General features: G+C 37.6%; 1 protein-coding gene across 1 annotated transcript in view; it reads left to right on the top strand.

The window, feature by feature from the left end:
* The window catches only part of WWOX (WW domain containing oxidoreductase), a 471,393-nt gene that overhangs the window by 8,525 nt on the left and 447,062 nt on the right, over positions 1 to 15,806 (top strand). Inside the window, exon 5 of the mRNA XM_041458694.1 lies at positions 13,480 to 13,586. Within this exon, the coding sequence (XP_041314628.1) occupies positions 13,480 to 13,586 (107 nt within the window). The remainder of the gene's footprint in view (positions 1 to 13,479; positions 13,587 to 15,806) is intronic.

The raw sequence follows: 15,806 nt of genomic DNA, 5'->3' as shown, positions 1-15,806 counted from the left end.
AACCTTTCTGTGATTCTATGATTATGTTTTTAGATAAAAAAGCTAGCTTGAAATAGTAAAGAAAGGGTTATTACAAATCTTGTGCAAGTTAGATTGCAGCATTGTCACTGAGATTTTGAAACACTCAAAGTCTGATTACAACTTAAAATTGTTACTACATATTAGCAGGAGATGACACATTTTATTAAAACATGTTCTTATAAACCAAGGAAATGCAAAGCAACCTACTTTTTTTTCCTCTTAACTACTAGAATAGATTTAGCAGCTATACTCTTTTATTCTTTCTTCAAAAATTGATTTATGTCACACTCACATCTGATTTGCATCCCCTTAAAGGCAGTCAGTACTTGAGGATCAGGTGTATGAAATCAGGGGAAAAGTTTTAAAGCTTAACTCTGCTTTGAGCTCAACTCTCAGAATGGGCCCTGTGCAGCTTTTGAAGTGTTTGTATATTTAATTAAATGTTGTGGTTAATTGCAGTGAGGGTTTGTATATAGGCACAAACATACCTGAGCATTGTGAAAGGTGGAAGGTAACATTTGACACGGAGTGTCTTGATAATTTCCTTAGTATAAATCATCATGGTAAAAGGTAGATTATTAGGTTTGGTTCACAAAGGTAGATTATTAGGTTTGGTTAACACATGGTGGTGCTTTTGTGAGAAGTACAAATTACGTGGCTCTGCAATTCATCTTGTGCCTTTCTCTAATATAAATAGATGCTGGCTACTTTTCACCACCATGCCCTAAATCTGTGGGCAATGGAGAGATCAGAACAGTATGATTAAAAATAATATTTTTATTTCTGAAGGAATCAAAAATTGACTGCTCTGTACCTGCAGAGAAGAGAATTTTGTGAATATGGGGAGCTGTTGTAGTTCAGAATTTACTGAGGTTATTTGTGGGTGACAGTATTTTTACTGAGGCTTCATCAGCCTTCAAAAAGAAGGTAACATTTACTGAATCCTAATTAGACCAGTGAATGGTCTTGTTTAAGTCAAACTCTGATCATATAAGAGGAGTTAAACAGACCCTTCACATATCATTGAGTGCTTGATTTTATTAATGTTAGTCTGTCTTAAATATGTTCATTGTCTTTTGCTGCACTGCCTGGAGTTTGGTGGTCTAAGCCCACAGATGTTTGTCTGTCAGGAAGAATTATTCAACTCTATTTTTGAGCTAGATTGCAAGTTTTCATTGAAAAATGTGCACATTTTTCTTTGAAAGCACTGTTTATTTTCTAATATCTCTCTCCTGTTTCCACATGAAATAAAGGTTTTGCAACTGGCAGGGCTTCTACAAAGGAACTGCTCAGGATAGTCTTTGTTTCAGAGTCACTCTATGATTTCTTCTATGGTTTTGGAATTTCTCTTTAGCTGGAACACCTGAACTTTGTCAGCCTTGAAAAAGTCAGCTTGTTTTTGTTGGATAGTTTGTTTTGGGAAGAGGAAAACCTCTGAGAGAAAATACATCTGTTAGCTTTTGGTCCATGTTGTTATTTTTCTCAATTCTATTCCTATGATGATTTTAAGATTTCTTAGCATAAACTTGTTTTTTATATGGCTTATTATGATGAAAAAAGAGCAAGGTCTTTGCTTTCTAGTAATTATTATTTGCATCCTGTTTCTTACAAGAGCAGAACAAGGGATGTGAGCTGGGGCAGTGAACTTGTGACAATGCCTCTTGAGTGGTCTTTTCCCCAGTGTAGTGAAAAGAGTTTGTCTGAACCAAAATTCATGTTCATAAATGTGTGAAATCCTGTGGATTAATGAAACATTTGCCTGTTTTTAAGAGCTTCTGTGCATGGTTGTGATGTAGCTCAGTGGTGCACAGCGAAGGGAGTGCTGGGGTTTTGCTGAGGGGATGCATCTCATGTTCTCAGTGCAGAGCAGAACTCGTGGTGAAGGAGCTGTTACACCCTTTGCATGGCTGGAGGTTTCCATGCTGGGAGTGTTGCACCTGTGGAGAACTGGAGTGATGCTTATTTATGGAGGTTTGGGCTCAAAGCTTATTGTGAGGCAGACAGGAAGATCAGCAATATCTAACCTTGGATTATTTTTCTTGGCCAAGTCCTAGCTGTCCCTGAGAATGTTTTCATGGGATGCTTTTGTATTTATTGGGCTTTTAAAAGCATGGAAGAGCTGTTCCTTGATGTATATTTTGATTTTTTTGGTGAATTTTAGGCTCCATGTATCATGAATGATATGAGTAGCACTACCAAGAAAATGTTGGTGCCTGTGTAGAAGTTTTGTTGTTTGCTTCTTACTTAAACTTACACTTAGCTATTTTTTTTGCGGGCATTTCCTTTGTGGAAGTCCAAACCTTTGTAGCAGGCATGAATTTTGTTGTACCAGTTTTTTGAGGGAATGGGAACACAGTGCTTTTCCAGGAGAGCCTGGGTTTTGCAGGAAGTGTGTGTTTGGCTGGAGTAGAGTATTGGGGTCACTGATGTAGAAAAGCGCAATTTATGGAGGGCAGTGTGCCTCTGGGGTGGAACTTTTAACTCCTTCTGTTGTGGGATGTTTGTAACTGTCAGTCAGGGATTAGTGCTGATGTAGTTTGAACAACGACAAAAAAATCCACTAATAGCTTTTATGTTCAAAATTGGATTCATAGAAGAGGGGTCTCTTTAATTTCCATAACTGTATGCTTAAAATTTATGCAAGGTAATAGTGAGTGAGTTTTCTATGAGTGCCATCACTCTGTTTTAACTGTGGCTTAATATTGTGGAATATTAATATTGCTCTGCTTTACATAAGGCTCCAACTGCTTACTTGTTACATACTGTAAATATTAAGAGGTCCCGTTGGACTTCCTGTAATTTATATTTCTTATTGAGTAAGCTGAAAATGGTGTCAGATGTTCATACTGCTTTTTCATGTTCATTTTGATGAATCTATTTATTACTTGTGTAATGAGTAGTACACATGGTTGGTTAGCCAAGTTATTGAACTTCATCAACCTTGGCTGAAATTCACAGTGCATGTGAAACTTGTTGTAACATGTAAGAAATTACATCTGGGCTAAAAGGTTCAATAATGATTACTGCTTGTAAGGGAATATTTTCACAAAGGATGGGATTGAGCTGTGGGCCTGTGTTGTACTTTTAGATAATCCTTTTACAGAGGAAAAGCATATTTGTAGAACAGGGAGCCTTCCTAGGTGATACTTACTTCTTGTCTCATCTCCAAGATCTAGAAAGACTTTTCAACTTGATTGCTTTTCTGTCTCATTTTGAAAGATTTAATTTCACAAAGGTTTTTTGTATTATTTTATGCATACTTCATAGTCCAGAGGTGAAAAGACCTTTTGCATGATTCAGTTTGTCTTGCTGCAACATTGAGATTACTCTTTACATCATTTTGTGTCTTCATGTTTTGAAAACTCATTGTGCTTCAAGAATTATTTGAATTGCTTCAAGAATTGTATGTATTCAAACATGTATATATGTTTGAATACATACATGTACATTTGTATTATTTAGGAATGCATGCTAGATGCTGGAGAGGCAAGAGGTTGCTAAATGCATTTTATTTTCTAATGACAGGATCTTCTGAAACATGTAGCGGCTTTTCTAGATGCTGACCATTCTAGTTATAGTCTGTAGAGGTACATAGAGTGTGATGTTCTTGTCTTACTAGCAGAAAGTTTTTAGTTACTACATCTATGCTAAGTAGGTGCACAAGAAAGAAGGATTGCAGTATCCTGTGTCCCTTTTATGCTTCTCATGCTTGGTTGTGTCAAGGTGTTAGAAGGTCTTAAACCTCAGGTCTGAAACAGTAAATCCCTACCAAGAAGGAAGTGAAAGGAGGCAAGTAAAAACCTGGGAAGACAAAGATCAAAATCCTGACCTGATTGAAAGGAGTTTGATCTTCAGAATTTGTGATGCCAGAATGTTGTTAGAGAATAAGAATAGTACAGTGAGAAAGCAACTGATCTTACACTCATCGTAAAGTCTACAATACAGTGTTTTTTAAAAGACAGTGTGTGATTTATGAAAATAAATTTGTCAAGTGTCGCATTCTTTCAGGAGTTCTCAAGGGAAGGCCGTCAAAAACAAACCTTTGTCTTCCTTTTTTAAATTAATGAATGATATTTGCAGTTTTTAGGTCACACATTAAAATCTTGTGCCTTTCTCTTGTTTTTATTTTTCTTCTGTGAAGGGGATATTTTTTTCTTCTCCTTTTTCCATTTATTCTGTTGGCTTGTCATTTTAATATGTGAGAGCTCTGCAGCTTTATGTTCAGCTACATAACCTCAGTATTTTTGTTCCTGTAACATCCAGCTGTTTTTTATTTCTTGCTGTACTTCTACATTGTGGATTTCAGTACTTCATTCTGTTGCTTCAGAAAACTCCCTGCAGTCTGTCTTCAAATCTGAATACTTTCATAGTAATACATTTTGTTTCCTCTCCTTCAATTAATGATAGTTACCTTAGTCACTGTTCCTAAGTTCCTATTCATAGTTAATATCTCCTTTGTGTTAAAGATACTGGTGAAGTTAGGTTTTCTTATTGTTGTTATACTTTCTTGATAGAAATAATGTGTGAGAAATGAGTTGTCACAGTTCAGTTCTGGATGTATTTATTGAAATCTTATTCATGCACTGTCATTCAAGGTTCCAAACAATGAATGTTGCTTAGAATTTTTAAAATATTTTTCTCAGGTTCTGTTATCTTTGCAGAAGCTACATTTGGTGCCTCCTCATTTTTTATTCTTTATCCTAGGAGCTTTAACATAATACATTCTCTAATGTGATTTCCTTTATTTTTAATATGAAAATCAAAATCATAAAACTTCTGAAGCATTTTCCTCTCGTGGTAATTAGACAAAATGCTGCCTTTGTGCAAAAAATTACAGTTTAAAAGTTTGTGAGGAGGGTTGCTAATTCTCCTGTATCACAACCAAATTGAAGGAGACACTATCACGTTGTTTTTTCAGAGATGTAGGAACTTCAGAGATTCTGGTCATGTTCCTCTCCTGCCCCTGGCAAGCATGAGCAGCATGTCTTGTTTCTGTACATTTGTACATTGTAGACCTTGATTGTGCTACTTAAGATTTTGGGAAATGTGTTATTAGCCTTGTTTTACTTATGGAGCAGTGTATGGATGCAGTAAATTACCTACATTTACAGATTATGTCCATATTTCAGTTTAAAGTGGGAGTTGGATTGTTCTGTCACACGGTAAAATATATATTTCTCTGCATGCTATTCTGACTCTTCAGCAGAGAGTAATTAAGATGTATTAAGAGTAGAAAATACAGCAACTGAAAAAAGCTTTTTTTAAGAAAGCCTTATTTGTTTGGGTCTGTGTCCAGCTGTGAGCAGATGCTGAGGGGTATAAACTTACTCTTGCTTAAAGATTTTTAATTCTGAAGGTAAAATTGGATTATTTTGTGCCTTGCTAAGCAAAGAGGAGTGCATAAAAAACACGCATGACCTATTTGGCAGCACATTTTTGGCACTGTGAGTGAATGAAGATTGTGATCTGTGAGAAGGTGTCTCACTGTGTCTGTTTCTGAATGGAGTCTGTGGTTCAGGGAATAGAGCCTGAGACTTTGCATCTGGCCCTTTAAACATTCATCTCTGGCAAAACAAAAAGTTGTGTACCTGGAATGTCAGGCAGAGAGAGGCTTCATAATGGAATACAGGAAAAATCTTGGTCTGGAGTGTGTGACTGTTACTGGTCCTTTGCTGCAGAGGAGGGTTGTCACTGAGCTCTTGGGTGGGCTGCTGCTGTTCCAGCTGTTAGCAGATAGACTTTAAATGTCTCCTGAAAAGACACAAATTAATTTTGGTGTGGGAAGGTTCATGGCATGTTTTCATGCACTTCTTGAAGGTGTGACAAAGAGGTCTTCAATTGTGGCTTTTTTTTTGTTTTGCCCATGGCCTTACATTGTAATTGACTTCTAATTCTCGCTTGTTATCCATTCTCCTTGCTTTTGTGTACAGACACTTTTTGTTAATACTGTTCTTATTCTCCATCTTTTGTTTCAGAACTCCATCTCCTGCCTTACTTTGTGTGTTGGAACCACATGATGGATCATTTGAGTTACATAACAGCTTCCCACCTCCCTCTTCCCTTCGTAGTTTAAAGCTCACCCAGAGGTTTGCCAGGTTTGAACTAGAGACCAATGAACTGCATCTTTCCTGTACTCAGGTCTTTCTGCAGGACCGTCAAATGACTCTTTTATTAAACTCTTCCTTTGCTGCTAAACCAAACAAAATTGTTTTCTATGGCCCAAAGACAGAGGTGGGTGGAGACTGCCAGAAATCAGGTAGTGTTGTTTTAATTTTCAGTCTGTTCCTTTCCTCCCGATACAAAATGTGAGCTCCTTAGAACAGGACCTGGCTCTGTATGTTTGATTCCCATAGATATCTCTTTTTTTGTAAGCTTAACTGTGAGCTTTTTAGGACAGAACCTTGTTTCATTATTTATCTGTAAAATGTCTAGTGTGCATTTTAAAATCTTTCACTGTTTGTATAACTGATATAAATAAATACCAAGTTTGTTTTAAGAAAAAAATTGGTCCAGTTTATGTTGTAGCACTTTCTCTGTATCTTTACATAACACTGAGCATTTCTCATGAAATGACTTTGAGATTAAAGCTGGGAGGATCTAGCACTTTAGCTGACAGCACAGTATGTCTTTTAATTATTCTGCCTTGGATGAAGTATTCCTCTTTATTGAATTTACTTCTTTTATTAACATTGCACTGTTCTACTTGCCAAAAGGAGACTCAAAACATGCAACTAATTTTTTTTATTATGTTTAATTAGGGCTCAGCTCAGCAGTACAGAAACCTATGATAGTGTTGGCTAACAGAGGAACATAAGTGTACTTGAAAAGAAACTAGACAATTTCTGGCTTTTTTTCTCCATTTTTGCTTTGGTGGGAAAAACTGTTGTGTTGCCAAAAGCTGCTGCTGATGCAAAGAGCAGCTTTAGAGAAGTTTGTCAATCCTATTTCACTGAACTTGGAACTTTTTTCTTAAAAAAAAAAATCTGATTAACAGCAGCATGCAAAGAAATGTTATTTATTTCCTTAATAATATATTCAAGTACTGATATTTATAAGTAGACAGGCATTATTTAAGCAAATAAACAAAGGAACTGGTCATATATCCCACAGCTGCTAAACCTTCAGGATTAATTACTGCTGAGACATGGAGTGCCCTAAATGTCACAGCAAATTTGGCTGCTCAGACCTGATCCAGGTTCCATCAAGATGCTGGTTTGATGTTGACTTAGATTATGGGCAGATCGGTTGTTTTCTGCTACTCCAGATTTCAGTTAAATGTTTAATTTGCAAGTGTTTATTTTGCAGTAAAAATAGAAGTAGTGTGTTAACTACAGTCTAACAAAATACTTTTTTTATCCCTTATGAATATAAGCATTTCTAATTCTGAATAATTTAGAGTTTTTACTAAAATAAAGACTGTGAGTCACACTAAAATAAGTTCTGCTTATTTTGAGACAAAGTGCTATTTCAGGTTTCTTTTAAAATGTGTGTAATTCTATTTGACTTGACTTCGTAATACATTTGAATACACTTGCAGGTGGAAAGGTTGTTTCTGTTTAGAAAATGTGAAGTTTTGTGTTGAGTTGCTTCATACTCAGAGGCCTGTCTGCCTTCATATGTTACCTGTTACAATGGAAAAAAATTGTATGCAAACAGAAAAATCAATTCTTTTTAATAAATTCTCATAAACATTAAATGATAAAGCCAAATGCTAAATTTGGATGTGTTTTTTTAAAATACAAAATTGATTTGTGTTAGGAAAACTGGCTGCCTTGCTTGCAAGAAGCCACACTGCCATTTTCAAAGACAATCAAAAGAAAACATGAATTTATTCTATGCTTGAAGAAACACTGAGAATAAAAAGCTCAAACAGAATAATCCCTAGTTCTAGATGTGATGGCCACTGGACTTACACAATACACTGTAAAAATTTGTTTGGGTTTTGGTAGGAGCATGATCCTGTAATAGATAAAGAAATGCAAGATGAAGATGAGACATGAAGGCTGAGAGGTTTTTTTTTTTTTACCCCCTTTTAAAGGGGTGTATTTTATCTAAATGTTCTTTGGGATTGGTTGCAATGGACAATGCAAATCTGAACTCTTTTTGGCTGTGATTTTTCATCAAGGAGTAGGTATGAAGATAGAACTGGGATTTGACAGAAAATTCACTTCTTATGTCTGATAAATTCAGATTAAACCCTGGCCACTGTTTTTCTCTTCAGGCCCGTTCAGGACCTGTTTGCATTTGGATGACTTGGGAAGTGAAAAAAGATCTTGATTGGGATGATCTCTGCAGTTTAGTATAAAATTTCAGTTTTGGTTTTGTCTCCCATTATGTTTCCATTAGGCTGTTCTAAGGCAGTCTCACTCAGCTGAAAACCACAGTACTCTGAGTAGTATCTCCTTGTATTTTAGGGGCAGACATTTAGTGGCTGGTGGGAATTGCCTTGACACAACTAGATCTTACCTTGGGACATGAGAGGTAGCTTGGCTCTGGATTTAATGTGCTGCATTTCCACTCCAGGGCTCATTCCAGGCTGGAGCCCTTGGCTGTTATTCCAGTGTTTATATTGGGAAGTAGCTCCTCTGCACCGTGAAGGATCAGCAACTCGTGTTTGGATCTGCTGTGCGACCTTTGGGTAGCTGAGATACTGATCAGGGCTGGGTGAAACTGCTCAAAGGACTCCAGTTCCAGCTTCCTTCATGTCTGGAGTGAGGACATTGCAGAGTTGGTGGTGACTCTGGGCAGTGAGCTGGAGCAGATACCAGGTGTGGTTGCAGCCCCATGGCTCTCAGTTGCAGCATATTTGTGATGTATGTGCCTGACATGGTCACTGTGCTGGGTTCTTGCTTGCTTGCAGCACCATCAGTCACAAATTCAGCTTTCTTACCCTCAAATGATGCATTTTAAATTTTTTACAGCAACAACAAGCAATAGATATTTATAATCCCATTAATTTAAGGGTGTTTTAAAATGTTTGTTTAGTGTCATGCTCCCTTCAGAGGAAAGAAGATATTTCGGGGTGTTGTCAGTGACAAAAGCAGTGCACTTACTGTTAAAAATAACTTGGCCTTACCCAGGGTAGTGTATTGCAAAAAAGTGTAAGGAGTGCATAGTTTTGGGTTGGTTAGATGGAAAACAGAACCAATGCATTACTCATCCTGTTTCGTTTGTGTTGGCTTTTTCTGTGCTTCACGACTCCAAGAAAAACACGTTTGTCCAATTTACACACAAAGGGAGAGGCAGAATGTATCTTTCATATAAAATCACACTTTGCTATGAAAAATATCAGTATGTGTCATTGCCATGTGCCTGTAAACACATGGAAACAAAGGCAGCATTAGTATTCCATGGGAATTGCTTGTTTTAAATTGAGTCTCTTAAAATATCTTAGTGCTTTAGTTGCTTGAAAACTTGCATTTGGAGCAAGTTGAACAATGTGGCTCTTAGGATTTTATCCTAAGTATCCGTACTGAAGCAGAGTGGATGAGGCCAAGCAGTCCTGATGTGGAACGAGTGGTGCTTTTTTGGCTGTGAAAGGTGTGAGTTTGTCCGTGATGTGATGTTCTGCATGTGCCTGTGTGAGCTCTGTTGGATGTTGCACTCTGGACCCACCAGCACAGGCAGCAGCAATCCTGGTTGCAGAATGTTCTTCTCTAAATCACACCTCAGTGTTGCAGTAGTTCAACCTGAAAAGAATTCTTTATCACTTTATCTGTTGCCCTTTTGAGTCATCTTTACTCCGCTTCTGAGGAAGGGTTGAATAAGATGAACTGATCCACTCTCACTGATGTTTAGGTCTTCCAGATCTGAAGAAATCGAAGTGATTTCTAGGACTCAGGTAGCTTTTTTGTTTATATGTAGTTCTCTTGAGTCCCCAAAATCAGAAAACAGTCTGCTGAGATGCAGCAGTTAGATGAGAGTCTATTTTGAGTTTTAAAGACTGTTTGTTGCAAGGAAACCCTGTAGGCTTTTACTCTGAGAACTGAGCTGTTCAAAAAAGGATGACATCATTGTGTTTCACGTGTTGTAAAGGACAGCTCCAAGGTATCCTGGAGTATTTGGGCAAAGGTAGAGAAGCTGAAGAAAACTTGCTATTGTCTAAAATGTTTTTGAGTTTTTCTTGTGTATTCAAGCCTCCTTATATTTGAAATAAAGGAATGTTTTAAAATATGTGAAGGCCTGGTGCAGATTCTTTACAAAATGCCCCCGGGTGATTGATGGACTGTATGATCTCTGTTTAAACAAGAAATGGCTGAAATACTTTTCCACTCAGTGAATCCTTTTCTGTGTTTCATAGAGGAGGTTGCACCATTGGACAGAGCCCTCATCTGGTGTGTGTTGACACAGTGTAGCTGGCATTAATTGAGCGATGCTAACTGCTTCTTAATTGACACAGTTAGCTGAAAATCTGCACCAAAATTCAGTGGCAGGAGTTGACTGCAGATAGCCAGGAATGTGAGAGTATTGAACAATCATGGTAGAAGACGAAGAATGAAGTTGAGTGCTAATTTCTGAGTCTTTATGAACGAATGCTGTAAGAAAGGGCTGAAGGGTTTTAAATGTCTCTAGCAAATCCCATGTGCTTGTAGCTCTCTTGTTAGTTCTGCTCCCAGTCCTTTGGGTTAGCTGGTGATGTAGAACTGTGCCATAATGTTTATCCCCATGTATGTCTTATTCTTAAAGAGGATTTTCACTTCTGAGTGTCGGATTAGAGCTCGTTCAGCCACAGCACCAGCAGCAAGAGTAGTTGATCTCAGCACAAACTTGAGATTTCCAGAGCAATTGCTTGAAATTAGTTTTATAAAACATTTGCTCCAAATAGTTTATTTAAATACTCCATACAATGCAGTGATTACCTTTCCAAAGTGGGTGTTAGTTAAGTATGTTATTCTCCTGCCACATTTGGGGGAAGAGTCTCTTTTATTCCTTGCAATTAGTTGACCTTGATGCCCAAGTCTGTAATTCTGTGCTGTTTTTCTAGTGTAGTTTTCCCTACTTTTAAAACCCCCATGTATATTACTTGTTGGCAGTGGGCTGTGCTGTCTCTTTTACCTGGGTTAAAGAGCTCTGCAATAGCCTAGTGCTGTGGTACAGGGAAGATTCACCCCTGGAGAATATCACTTATTTCTTGGAAAAGAAACCAGTGTCATTGCTGTTAGTGTCCCCTCACTGTGAAAGGACTGTGTCCCTAAGTGGTGGCAGCCTCAGATTAAGTGAAGTATTAAGTCTACAGAGTTACTTTTGTAATTAAGGTTTTTTATAATTAAGAATTAAGGTTGCTCTGGTTCCTTAATTGTGCATGCCCCTTGCATAGTTATTTGGGCTTCTCTTTCTATGTAACCCTGCTGTGATATTTTTCAAGGTTTTACTGTTTGGGTGTTTATGATCTTTGTGGTTTAACTTTGGTGTATGAAACCACATTCAGTGTGGATTGTGATTCAATGGTAGCTTTTATAGAGAGGTAAGATTTTTATTTATAGAGTTTAAATAGTTTTGTACTTCTCGTACATGTTTTAGGCTGAGGTTTTAAAATTTACTGTATATTGAAAATACAGCTGCATTTTGCTGAAGAACAAATGCTGTTGACAGACCTAGGTTAACACAGTGAATCTGACAGGAAATGTTTTCCAGCCTGCTAGAAGCTAAGGGAAAAGGGAAGCTTTAACTGTCTAAGCAGGAGTGTTTGTGAATTAGTTTAAAATATGTCTGATGGGGAGACATGTCAGCACTTCACCTGTGGCAACATTCAGGTGGAGGTTTTTTAGCGCATGATTTCATGTAAAGATCAGAACATGGGTGAAGAATCACTCCTTGAAGCTCAGAGAAGAGCAAGGACATCCTAAAGAGAAATGCTTAACACTGCTCTCCACGTTTGCAGGGAAGAGTCGAGATGGCACAAAATGAACTACACTCACAGCATGTAACTTACTTAGTTTATAATGAGTATGCAGTTATTAACTACAGGGGAGAATGGCGTGGAATTTATTATTTTGCACAGTTGATTATTTTGCACAGTGTGACATGGGGTAGAGTTAGCAAAACATAATCATGCTTTGCTAATTAATCTGGCCACCAGCTCTCAATTTTTGTTTAACAATAACAAAACTATTCCCAGGCATTCCAACTAGTTTTTAATAATACGGTCAGCTAGTCAAAGTAAGTATTCTTGTGCAAAACAAGAAGCATAACAGCTAGCTAATGGTATATCTTACATTAGTTACATGAAAAATTCTACTTAAATATGCTTAAAGTGGAATTAGGAACAAGGGAAATCTTTGCATATGCTGTATCTGAATTCATGTGCATGCAATGAATTATCCAGGTAATTAAAGTTGCTTGGTGCAGTGAATGGCTTTAAAGGAGATACAGGAAAATTGCTTGGACTTAAATACTGTAAGTATGTAATTGCAGAAAATTGTATAAATTTGTCTTGGTGTCTGTTGTTTCTATAATGTAAGTTATGTTTTGTGCTGTAACTGGATTTTGTTGCTCCAGGGTGTTTTGGAGGTTAGACAGCCAATCTTCATGGGCTTTTTGGTAAACAGTTTTTAACAGGAAATCATGAACATGCTTTAAATGTCATAAAGCTAAAACAAATGCCTCTTCTCTTTGAATTCTTCACATACTCAGACTGTTGGGCACTTCAGTTGGATTCTTCCTTTCACAGTTTAGGCTTTTCTAATCGAACTCATTAAGCTGTGCTATGCCTCTTTCAGCTAGAAGGCAGTTCCTGTCACTGGCACAGCTCTCCATGGAGATGGACACCCAGTGATACCATTAACTGCATCACAAATGTGTAGTAGCTCACTCCTGGTAGAAACCCAGGCTCTGGCTCAGTTCTGTGCACTTCATGGGCATTCTGCTCTCCCCAAAAGCCCTCACCTCCTGTTGTAAATTCTCACAGATTTTTTCCCATTTAATGAAGTTTACTTTGGACCAACTTCTATGCAGCTTTTCATTAGTGAATTGAAGAGTGAAACAGCATTTTGTTCCCCTGCCACAGGTGGTCCTCAGATTGATGACTCTGAGGCCAACTGTGCATCTGAAGAGCCCTGGGCCCAGTGTTGGATGCTCTGTCACTTCCAGATGAAGTTGCCAGGCACAGTGGCTGTGCAGTCTCTCTGTGTGGCACATTGTTCACAGTCAAAAAAGGAAGGAGCACATCCAATCCTGCCCTTCCAAAAGCTGAGGACACCAGTAGGCTGAGAAGTTGAGTCTGTTTTTTGAAGATGCCAAACCTGTTTTGCACAAAATACATGCAATTATTGTCCAAAAGACCTGATCAAATTGGGATGTCTGTGTTTCTTCATGTGTGCTCTTAAAAGCTGAGTCCAGGTGACTCTCACGTCACCAGACTGCAGGTAGCTAACTACACTTAAATATGTTTTTAGGTAATTTTTTAGCTCTGTGCTGCTCCTGGGATCTGTTTGTGACTAGGATCATGTTTTATCCTAGGTTTTGAAACTGCCAAGTCCCTGGCCCTGCACGGGGCGTGTGTCATCCTGGCGTGCAGGAGCCCGGCGCGAGGCGAGGCGGCCGTGCAGCGCATCCTGGGGGAGTGGGTGAGTGCACAGCCACGGGGGTGACATCTCTGGGCACTGCCAGCATCACACCCTGCCCTGCCCTGCCACAGTCTGAGCAAAAAGTCATTTGTCTGATTGGGTAACAGCCTGCTCAGCTGCTGGTGCATGGGTGATAGAGGGTTTCATTCCTTGTGAGTGTGTTGGACTGCAAGGCTTGATGTGCTGTTATCTGTGTTGTTTGTGGATGCTTTGTAAGGGAAAAAAAATGTTTGGAGGAACCACTGAGGCTTGGTTCATAGAAAAGGACATTCCAGAACCAAAGTGAATAACTACCCAAAGGAGGGTGGACACAGTCCTCCAAAACAGCCACTGTTTTGCCCATAATTTTTCTATAGTGAGAGATTTCAGAGGGTTATTTTTGTACTTTTCAAACACAAGAATGTTTCTCCTTTCCTGAGTTCATCAGGCTCTGCAGTCCTGCTGCCAGGCTGTCACAGTGGTTTTTTCCTTCTAGCTTCTTCCCGCTTTCTTTAATTTATCTCCCATTTTTGTCACACAAACACCAGCTTTTCAGTCCCATCTATTGCCTTGTTGCTCTTTGATTCCTTTCTCTGATCCCCATTTAAAAAAATTATCTTTAAGGCCTTTATTAAAATATATTCAGCTGTCCTAATTTATTCGTCCCACAATCATTTATTTGCTAGCAAGGATTGCAGGCTACTTTTGTTTGAGCTTGCTGGGACTGCTGACTTCCATAAGAGAATGTGGTAACATCTCTACACTTAAATGAATAAAAGACCAATGGATCAGATTCTTGGATTTTTATTTCTTTCCATCTAAAATTAGTGATAAGTGTTTTGCTTTTATTTCCTGAGCTCTCAAAGTAATTCATCTCCTCCCAGATGACATGGGAGAGCACTCAGTAGTATTAATATTTACACATAAGTAGTTATAAAGTAGTATAAAGATAATTATAATATCTATTAATGCAAAACAAATGGTGTTTATTTATGTATATTTCCAGGTAAGTGATGCTTTCAATATTGCTAATTCTTGTAACCACAAGTTTCATGAAGAATCTGTCTTTGGATTTAGGCCTTTTTCTCTTGCCCAGATCATATGAATGATTTACAGTAAAGAATTGGTTGGGAAAAATGTCTTCCTTGCTGCTTTCTTCCCATTAAAGCTCTTTTTAAAAATTTATATTTAATTTTTTTATTTCAATAGCATTGAATTCCAAGAGAATTCCAACAGAGGCCAGCATAATGTCTGTTATCTTTCAGTAGAACTGGATTTGGTGGTACTCTGTTTGAATTTGATGGTCCCAGTCCAGCTAAATGTGGCTGTTTATATGGGTTTTAGCTAACTAAAATTAGGCAGTGGTGAATATCTTTTATTTGAAAAATATCCCATTACCCTCTTAATCCTAACCATATCTCTTACCACTTTGAAGACAATGGCAGTTCAGAATACTTGTCTTAAATACCTGTATTATCTCACCCAAAGTTAATGAGTTGTTAATTGAATGAAGAGCATTGAAGGTCAAATTACCTCAGAAACACTGCATTTATTTACTAACAGTTTTCAAATTCTAATTGTTCAGAAAAAGAGTTGTATCTCATCTGTAAAATGGTAGCTGGAAAACTTTCAATGCATCTTTGTAATGGCTTTGTTGTTGTTTATTGAGAGGGACTAATTAACTTTGATTATTGCACTAATATTATGGCACTTTGACAGTCCCTCAGATTTATGACTCTGGGAAAATAAACAAATGAAATGCAGGTGCTGGAGCAGAAAGAATAAGTTATTACTGAACTTTAATTACTTGGAGTGTGTAACCAGGAGAGAATTAGTTGATGAATTACAAGATGCTTAAAATTTACATCAAATTGTAAGCAGTCTTGAGGAAAACAAACACAAAAACCAGCCCCAAAATCGGTTACTGAAAACAGAGAGACAAAGATTAATTTGACAGATTTGCTTCTAATATTAAAATATGGATGTAAAATATTAATTTTTAGCTTATAGGTGTAACTACAGGAAGTTGTTAATTGAAAATCCTTTCCTAAAAATGAAAGAGTTTAAAAAAATACCAACAACCTCTGCATCTGATTGAGATGAATTCTCAATATGTATCTGCAACTGTTCTGCTAGAAAGAGCTTCAAAGCATGCACAGAATTTTGTCTCCTCTGTTCCTAGGGAAAATTATTGAAAGGAAGTTTATTTACTTTTTAATTTGGAATCAGTTTAAAGAAAAA

This window comes from Pyrgilauda ruficollis, unplaced genomic scaffold (assembly GCF_017590135.1).
Source record: "Pyrgilauda ruficollis isolate IOZ18807 unplaced genomic scaffold, ASM1759013v1 scaffold13, whole genome shotgun sequence".
NCBI classification, from domain to species: Eukaryota; Metazoa; Chordata; class Aves; order Passeriformes; family Passeridae; genus Pyrgilauda; species Pyrgilauda ruficollis.
Note: the sequence above shows the minus strand (reverse complement) of the source record. Positions and strands in the feature narration are given on the sequence as shown.